Source organism: Natator depressus, chromosome 20 (assembly GCF_965152275.1).
Source record: "Natator depressus isolate rNatDep1 chromosome 20, rNatDep2.hap1, whole genome shotgun sequence".
In the NCBI taxonomy this organism is placed as follows: Eukaryota; Metazoa; Chordata; order Testudines; family Cheloniidae; genus Natator; species Natator depressus.
Window position 1 is genome coordinate 25965979 of NC_134253.1, and position 10095 is coordinate 25976073.

Below are 10095 nucleotides of genomic sequence, written 5' to 3' on the forward strand. Positions count from 1 at the left end.
AAGATCCTTTTGTGCATGAACCTTGATCTTTTAGACTGTAAAGAGACACACACCCAATTCTCTATAAACGGTTAACTCTTTACAATACCATATTAATCTGTTACAGTGCAGCAAAGCAGAGGTTATTAACACAACAAGCTGCACTTCCACGGATTTTTGTCTAGTCTTCCATCAGGTTTAATAGCATGAGTACACACAAGACTTTATACTTTACAATAATTAGTGCTCACAACCCCAGTGACAAAGGGAAGTGGGACTGCACTGTGAGTCAAGGGCAGAGGCAGAAAACAGAACCCGATTCCTGCTGCATGTTAATTTCACACAGTGCCAAAGGAATCAGGCCATACAGCACAAATTTGTTTGCCATTAAGTCCCAGGGTCAAAGGTGAACATGGTTTGATCATGCAGGAGAATGCAGGGTGACCTTCTATTTGAATGTAAAGCTACAAGGAAGATTCTGTATCTGCTGTTTAACAAGAGATTACTTTATTGAAGGGGAGAGGGAACTCCTATGCTGCAAATGAGATGTAAGCCAAGCTCTGTTCGGTACAGAAGCCAGCCCATTCCTAAGTGGTGTCCATGAATGGCAGGGTGTGGGCGTTTTACAACTGAAGGGCGTTGCCACATTCACTTTGGTTCAGGCACGCTTATCTCGTGGGCAGCATAAATGGAAGTCTTCTTATCCATGAGAAACATCAGTCCAGAGGACGTGTCAAAGGGGACTAGGACCCTACACAAAGGTCCTTTCCCCATTTAAAATACTAGGGTCGAAATGGCTCTGCTGTACATAGCCATCAGGCTTAAGTGAGGCGGGAACTGGAATAGCCAGTTCTGAGAGCCAGGGTTTGAGCATGTGAAAAGTATATTTCAAAAGCCAACGGAAGTTGGTCCAATAAAAGACATTACCTCACCCACCTTGTCTTTTCAAGACACTGCCACAGCATACAAGACTTCCTTTATTGCTGCTCTGCACCTGCTAACCTGCCTCCAGTTTACCCAATATCAGCCCATCTAGCTTACTTAGCTAGATTGAAAGGGCAGAGGGCCACTTTGTGAAGCTAGCAGGATGCCACTTAATACCCATCTGTTACTTGCACCATCTCCATTAGCAAAAGCACTTAAAGTCAGCTCCCTATCCTCAAGTTTCTTTGTATTTCACCACTTGGAAGGTCTCGCTTGTGCTTGTCAGGCTCATGGCTCCGTGGCTTCCCTGCACTAGTCTCCTATTAGGGATGAAGTGGGCTGTAGCCCACAAAAGCTTATGCTCAAATAAAATTTGTTAGGAAAGGAGTACTTGTGGCACCTTAAACTTTTTGTGGATACAGACTAACATGGCTGCTACTCTGAAACCTGCCACTATTGATTTCAGAAAATCTTTAGACCATTTGTTGAGTATTACTACCCAGCAACTTGATGTAAGAACCGGTCATTTGTATCTTTATCCTACCCTGAAACATCAAAATATTCCATTGGCATTGTTCTGGAAGTTGTGTCTCTCTCCACCTTAGGCTAGATTTATAAATACGTATTTATTTATTTGTTGCCTATCTGATCCATTTCCTCTGAAGCGCATTGCTGTTGCGCCAACATTTCACTATTAATGGTGGACTGCACGTGTTTTACTAGAGATTGCAGGATGCATGCGGGGTGAGTACAGAGCTGTTCAGAAGCACAACTTCTGCTGCATTTCACCAGAACTGAGGTATTTAAAGTTGCCAAGAAACTTCATCTGCATCCCTCCTGGTTTCATTAATGTTTTATTTACAACCACTAACAGTATTGATAACATGTTATGAACAAGATATAATGGCCACATTGACAATATATTCAAGGAATCAAATGTCAATGGACAGACCTCCCAACTGTGTGGCTCACAATGACTCCATTGTGATCCTCAGGCCCAATGAGCCAAGGACCCACTACAAGTCAATGGTCAAATTTTATGTAGATTGAAATGTCTTTTACACTTCCATTTGTCAGGATGTCACTGACAAAGCCACTGCAGGGCCAGTGGGAGTCTCAGAGCATTTAGCACATTTGTACTGACACTGTAAGGGTTCCAAGGATGGATTAGTCAATGCACATTTCATTGTGACATCAACAGGATGGGTTATAATACTGTTCGTAATGCAATTTTAATGCACCACTTTATATTTCCTCTTACACGTTTCCCTCCATAAGACGGTTGAAGTGATTCATCTCTATTGACAAGTGCATTATGATTGGCAAGATCACCCACTATTCTGTTTCCCCTTGGGTATTAAGGGCAAAATAGTTTCACCCTGAATACATTTTAATCCCTGCATCTCATTAAAAGAATTAGCATACTTACACTGGCTCACTTCCTGCTCTGCAACAACCTCCTTATGTGACCTTGGACAAGTCATTTTGTCCATGCTTCAGTTTCCCCATTGGTAAAACGGGGCTCATAAACCTTCCTTTGTCTCATCTATTTAGACTGAGAGAACTTCAGAGCAGGGGCTGTTTTCCTGTGTCTGCACTGTGTCCAGCACTACGGGCTCCCAATTTAATTGAGGCCTCTAGGCTCTATCACAAAACAAATAAATCAAAATTGATTTTGAATAATTAACTTATGTCACAAGGATCCAAACCCCCTCACTGTGTCACCCCGCCCCCCAATTATCTTTGACAAATAAGCTAAATAAACCTCAAGGCTTGTGATTAACCCAAGCAGGTAAAGCAAAGCATTCTCCTTGATTTCTGAACAGGAAGTACTGGAGCTCAGCTGCCATTACAGCCTGGGAACATGATCTGCTATCAAGGGAAGCAGACCTGAAATGTTACCTCTCATTACAGCTAGAAAGTGGTAGTTTTTCCAGGCATCTCTCAGGATTTCTCTGTGCCTAACTAATTAAAGCAGCGCTGAATTTAAGGTAGCCTGAGATGTGGTGGTGTCACTGGAGAATCTTGCCCCTTCCTCTGACACTTCCGGGGACAGGATACTGAAATTGCTCAGCCATTAATGACACTTCCTAGGCAATAATTTACAACCCACACATTAGCTGGCCCTCCAATTTATTACTATTAAACCAGACCAGTATGATAGAGCAAACAAAAATCTTAAAGGGTAATTTACCAGCATAAAATATTTCCATTTATAGACAAGAGGGTCAGTAGTTTCATAATACAAAAGGATGGACATTTTTATAAACAAAGCTGGTAAATTGTTAGATGGAAACTGATCAAAATAATTTCATGTATTACTAACATTAGCCATTATTCCAATATGCCATGGTGAGAGCCACTGAAAAGCAAACTGAAAAGTGAAGTTTAAAAAAAAAACCTAATTGACTTCTCTGTTGGTGTCACTCACATTTCAACTCTTCACTCAGCTCCCCATAAGCTTACCAATAAACAGGACTGGTCTATTTCACCACCTTGTTTTCATGCATCAGCCCAGTGCTATTTTGTTTGGATTGCAAATATCCGCCAGAGATGTTGACAACCAAACAAAGACGATTTACATAGAAATTACTTAAATTTCCATTAAGTGTTGCAAATAAAACTCAAAGCCTATGGGCTCTTAAGGAGGTTAGATGTTTGGTTTTCTATTCAGGTTCTTTTAGGATACTCATCACCATTAGGGCCAGAACCTGCATAAGTTTAATTTTACACATACAAGCAGTCCTGTTGACATAAATGGGACTACTCCTGCAAGTAAAATTAAGCAGGTGCTTAAGAGTTCAAAGGTTCTGGCCCACTGCATGGAAACTAATGATTTACCTTAAGCTTGTATGCAGTGTTGTTGTAGTCATGCAGACCTGAAGAAGAGCTCCGTGCAAGCTCAAGAGCTTGTCTCTCCCCATAAGAAACTGGTCCAGTAAGATACCACCTCACCCACCTTACCTTAAGCTTGTTAGGTTCACTTTCTCTCTGCATCCCTCCAACGGCTCCCCCTTGTCTACTGCATCAAACATAGGCTGCTTGGCTTCACTTGCCAGGCATTTATTTATGCCTTCTCTCTCATTCACTAGATGTCAACTTCCATCTCTGACCAGCCAAGATCCCAGCACCCGCTTGTTACATTTTCAAACAAGCCCCTTCATGTATTCTCCCCCAGCTGCCCCTCGCATGTGGGAGCAGCTCCCTGTAAACATGTACAAAGCTCCATCGTTGTCCTGTTTCAAACTCTGCTTTGTTGTGATGCCTACAAAGACTTAACAATTAAGCTGCTGGTGTGCTGAGTGTACTTCTTCCACGTTGACCCATACGGTCTCATTGTTTCCTTTTACTCGCCCATCAGTCTGTCTGTACCCACCTGTCATTTCGTCTTGTACCTAGATTGGAAGCTCTTTGAGGCAGGGACCATCTTTTTGTTCAACGTACAGCACCCTGCACAATGGAGTCAGCATTCATTCCGAAAAGCCTGAACTGTCCAACATCCAGCCCCCACCCTCTCTCACACAAAATATTAGATCTGTCCCAAAGTAGACTAATCCAGGTCTATCTCAGAGTAAGTGTACAGCCTTCATTCAGATGCAGAATTAGAACATGGAACTTAGTAAGCTTTTGTATTGTTGTAACACGTAGCATTAAACATGGCACCATAATACAAGCAGATGGTCCCAGCCTTGAACTTCTTACAATCTTAATGCCGGGTTACCTGTGTCAGGGCTCCTAATCCCTTATTCTGAACCCTACTGCAAAGCAGCAGCTAGAATAGAATAGCACTCTTATAACTATAGGTATTTAGAGCTACATTCCCTTTTAATTTTGTCCCAAATGCTTTTGTAGTTATGTAGGGAAAGAACTACATGAAAGAGAAAAGTGGAAGGTACCATGCCATTGTTATTACCACACAGTAAGAATCTTCTTGATCTTGTGGCTTAGAGTGTTGAAACGCTACTTTGAGGACACCAAGTGAAGGCAGAATTCAACACAGACATAATAATTACCCTCAATTATGAACACAAGGGCCCCACTGTAATATAAGATTCGTGTGGAAGATTCCAGGTTACCCAAAAAAAAAATTTACAAGGATTTTGCCTCATGTAAAACCTGCCTAATTCAGACATGTATTGAAAGAGATTCTATAGATTTTGGTTAACCCCTTATTAAAGGCCTCCTTGTTGAAGGCTTAAAAGCCATGAAACAAAGATTTTTAATTATGGTGCTGGGCTTGCAGTGTCACTATAATTACAGGCTGCCAGTATATCCATTGGCAGCTTTTGAGGAGATAATAACATGACCACGTTGATCCCAGTTGGGACAAAGCTTGGCGCAATGCATCAGTCCAGGTGCAAGTTTTGTTTTACAAAACTGGATTTCAATTGATCCAGCTGCCTTTTATAAACCTAGCAAGTAATAAAGATGGAATCAGTGGGCTTCCAATTCCCCCTACCACAAACACCTCTTTGCAAGCTGTTAACCCAAAACGTGGCTCAAACCCATGTGATCATGAAAGACCAAGCATTAGATGCCACACCACAAGGCCCCAGATTCTGATCTCAAACATATGGGCACATATGGTCACCAACCTAGGAAAATTTTAAATAATGAAAAGGTTTAACCACAGGAGCAAGACATTGAAAAACCCCATGTGACCTTCTTCTAACAGAAAAAATAAATTATTGGTCTGAGATCATTGTGATTAAGAAGCTAAAGCATCCAAAAATGTAGGGAAAACAGCCCAGCCTGAGTCAAACAGAATACTGCTTTTTGGAAAAGAGATGAAGGCATGACTTCTACTCAAGCCGAGGCATTACAGAGGATGTGGGGAGTGGAATTTCAGGACAGAGTTTTAGGCACACTCAGATACTCTACATATCAAGAAGACCCTAATACAGTATCTGCTTTAACCCAAATGGGGCCCCACTGTACTGCGCGCTTTACAGACATATTAAGAAGCCATCCTTGCCCAAAAGGCCTTATGCAGTCTAAAACAGGACTAAGGGTGGGAGGGGAACAGAGCCACAGAAAGGCAACATGACAAAGTGACTTGCCCAAGGTCACCCAGCAGGTCAGTGGCAGAGCAAGAACTAGAACCCAAGCCTCCTGACTCCCAGTTCATTGGACCATGTTGCTTCCCAGTGTGCCCCACTGATCTTTATTGAAACTATCTACCATCCGATACCGTGAGGCACTGCTGGAGATATAGATCCTAGATATACCCCTTTAGTTAAGTTGTTAGTACATTATAAAGAAATCCTACAAGTAGCAAGAGTCACACAGTTACCAGCCCTTCACCACCATCCTTTAAAGCTAGTACAAGCTGTAGAAAAGGCAGAGATTAACACACACAGAAAACTTAGATCACTCTAGCAAGACAATAAAGCCCCTTACAAGTCCTAATTTGTGACCTAAGAAGTGACTTTGTTCCCCAGGTCACACGGGTTAGGCACTGTGGAAGCAGAAATTATTAAAAGCTACTATTCATCTACAGAGAGTCAGACAGGTGTAAGCCAAGTCTTTTAAAGCTTTGGGTTTTTATGGAATCTGAAGTCCACTTCTGCAGTAGCTACCCGCTGTCACCACATTACCTTGACACTATCACCTCAGCCTCTCCCCAACCTCCCCACCTTGTCTGTCAAGCCCACTTGTTGCATTTTGTCTTTGAATGTGAACCCTCTCAGAGTAGGGGCCTGTTTTAGTCTGCCTGGATCCTGCAGCCAGATCCAGAAAGGGTGGGTCCCATGCAGAAGCCTAATGACTCCAATACAGGTGTCTAGTCTCCAGTCTGTGTGTACACCGCACTAGCAGACCCAATTTGAACTGAGACCACTGGACATTATTGCCATGGTCACAGCAAAAAGATTGAAAACACAGACTCAGCTTTAAGTCTAAGATTAACTTGAGTAAATTAATACAGTCATGTTGAACACTATTAAAAATAACAGGTTCCAGTTTCTAGAGGCCTTTTACTAAGCATTGCTCTCAGGATACCTTGTCAGCTACTTTGACATAAGACTTCCCTCCGCCCCCTTCAGACACTTGTTCTCCTGTAGATCCTTGTACAATTTTTAAAAAAGTGTCTTGCAGGTAAAGATTAAGGAATTCAAAGATGCTGACATCTACCCAAATTAATCTGCAAGGTAAGTGCCAGTCAGTAACACAACAACCCAAGCTGCTCCATTTCTCACTGGTTTGGAAAACGATCACTGGACTGGGGACCATCACTTCAAATTACATAGTCCATTCAGTACCATAATGCAGATCCAGTGCCTTCAGGGTATACATGAAAATCTGTTTCATGTACAATCAGTAATATCAAGCATGGTGCTGGCTCCTACCAGTACAAAGTTTAAAGACATTCCTCCTTGGAGCATAAGGAATTAAGACTGATGTTAGAATAACCCTCCATACCAGCTGGCCTACTCTGCTCATTTCATGCATCTCTAGCTTCTTGAATCATGAAGGATCCCAACGGGCATTACAAGTTACTGGCCCCAATTCTGATCCCATTGACTTCAAAGGGACACAGCTTAACCACAAGACAAAGAGGAATTACCCCTCTTCTCTCTCTGTCTCTCTCTGGGGTAACATACAGCACACACCAGGATAACCATGGAGGTGGAGAGGGGAAGGGATCTGGGGACAAAGGCAAGAGGGTGGCACCTGGGACCTTATGAAAAGCACCATGGGGTCTTTGAGGAACATATAAAGTGGACAAGACCTCAGCTTCTGCTGCAGAAGCCAGGGAGGGAGGCAGTTAAGGAAAAGTTGTTTTTTGGCAGCAAACAGTCTCCCCCCATCCTAAAATGCAGTCCCAGCACCTCACAGCCTGCAAGCCACAGTTGCAAGGGTCCCTTCAGCAGGCACAAGGCCCACAACATGTGGCGCCAATGTCCTCTCAGGGAGGGTGCAAGTCCTCAGCCCTGCTCTCAAGGTTCAGGAGGGTGGGAGGGACTGGGGCAGGCCCAGTGTGAGCCCCACCTTAAGTCACAGATAACTCCCACCCCATTCTCCAACCACTGCGGTGCAAGAGGACAGCTCAGTATGAGCAGAATCCTGCATCTCCCCCCGCCACACGCACCCAAGTCCTGCTACCCGGGCAGGAGGGGACACTCCAGGGGAGTGCAGAGCTCCCTAACCAGATAGGGGAAAGTGCCCCAGCCACTGGGGCAGGGGACAAATGGGGGGGAAGTGTCCCTGTGACCCAGGATTGGGGGGCACACGCCCAGGTAGTGCTCCTGGGCCCCCACAGATGAGGAGGGAGGTGCCCCCCCACCTAGGGCCAGGGAGCAGCCCCTCCCCGCCCCAGGCAGGGCCGGGATGACAGGCCAGAGCCTCCGCCCCTCAGCCAGCCGAGAACTACCACGCTCCACTGCTATTCACACACCGATCTACGCCAAGTGCGTCCACTGAGGCGCCCTCTCCCCTTGGAAAGACCTCGGTTTAAGCTGTTAGCGTAAGGACCGCCCTGTCCACACAAGGCTCCCAGGCCAAGCGCGCTCCCCCCCCCCCCGCCGCCGCCGCCGCCGCCATCGAGAAGGGGCCCGGCTACCACCGCCGGCGTAAGCACACCAGCGCGCCCTACGCCACCCGCGCACGGCCCCGCAGGCGCCAGGCCCCCCGGGCGGGCGCAGCCAACGCAACCGACGTAGGCGCTCTCCGCAAAGGGGGCCGCGGCCCCGCGCAGAGCGCAGGACGTTACGCCGCCGCCGGGAGAGATTCACAGACCCCACCTACGCCGGCAGCGTAGCATCCTGGCCGTGCCCCTCAAAGCGGTCTACGCACACGGCGTACGCGCGCGCCCGAACTCGTCGCCCGCGGAGTTGCGGCGAGCTACGCCGCGCCCTGGCCGTTGCCGGGGGAGGGAGGCCGCGCAGGCGCCCCCCGCCGGGACTCACCGGCCCACGAAGTTCTCGAGCACGGAGCTCTTGCCGGCGCTCTGGCCGCCCACCACGGCGATCTGCGGCAGGTCGAGGTGGCAGCTCTGCCCGATGGAGCTGAACGCGTCCTGCAGCTTGTTCACCAGCGGGATCAGGTCCTCCATGCCCCGGTTCCCCATGGCGGCCGCGGGGCCCGGGCTCCCCGCTGCTCGGGCGGCGGTGGCGGCGCTGCTGGGGCGGCTCTGGGCGGCAGCCACCAAACTTCCCCTCAGCGTCTCCTCATCCGGCCCCGGCCCCACCCCCTTCCCTCCGCCCCGCCCCCGGCCCGTCAGGGGCCGCTCCTATTGGTCGGCACCGCGGTCACCCCGGGGGTCTAACCAAAAGAGCGGTCATACAGCCCGTCATTCAATCTGAGGGGGTGGTGTTTAGCGGCTCGCCTACTTTCCACATGGCTATTGGTCGCTTTTCCGGTCACTCTTTTCTTCCGCCCAATGGAGTTCACTCGTGACCTTGTCGAGGAAGGCGGCACTTTTAGATCCCGCCCAATATCTTTTTTCTGGTTTCTCATTGGAGGGGAAGACTGTCGCTCTATCTAAGAGGGACGCACTCTGAAAAAAAACTCACTCCGCCCTGTCTCCATTGGTCAGAATTTCTGCCACTCTGCCACACCATCCAATTCTTTGGGAGAGGCGGGCTTCTCGAGGAAAGGTCGGGTGCTATTTGTAGAGAAGCCATATCTGATTCGTGATCAGAAGGTCAATCATGGTGTCCCTCATCATGATTGGTTTCTTTGTTCCTCTTCCCGCCCCACTCGACGGAGGAGGTATTAGAGGAAATCGGCTACCGTATTGCCTCAGATAGAACGCGCATTCAATTTAGCCCAGCCATGTATTAGTGTATGTCTCCTTGTGGAAGACACCTTTAATTTTTTTCAGAGTAGCAGCCGTGTTAGTCTGTATTCGCAAAAAGAACAGGAGGACTTGTGGCACCTTAGAGACTAACCAATTTATTTGAGCAGAAGCTTTCGTGAGCTACAGCTCACTTCATCGGATGCATTCAGTGGAAATAGTGACTAGAGACTGGGAGTGGCTAAGTCATTATGCAAGGTAACCTATTTCCCCTTGTTTTTTTCCTCCCCCACCCCCCCCCCCGTTCCTCAGACGTTCTTGTTAAACTCTGGATTTGTGCTGGAAATGGCCCACCTTGATTATCATATACATTGTAAGGAGAGTGATCACTTTAGATAAGCTATTACCGGCAGGAGAGTGGGGTGGGGGGAGAGAAAACCCTTTGAAGTGATAAA

The 10095-nt window shown here is 46.9% G+C and overlaps 1 protein-coding gene across 9 annotated transcripts in view; it reads right to left on the reverse strand.

Moving 5' to 3' along the window:
• DNM2 (dynamin 2) overlaps positions 1-9071 on the reverse strand; it is a 61593-nt gene extending 52522 nt beyond the window's left edge. For all 9 annotated transcript variants that reach the window (XM_074935317.1, XM_074935312.1, XM_074935310.1 and 6 more), the window contains exon 1: positions 8811-9071. In XM_074935317.1, coding sequence (XP_074791418.1) covers positions 8811-8971 — 161 coding nt within the window. In that variant the 5' untranslated portion in view covers positions 8972-9071. The remainder of the gene's footprint in view (positions 1-8810) is intronic.
• Positions 9072-10095: the final 1024 nt, after the last annotated feature.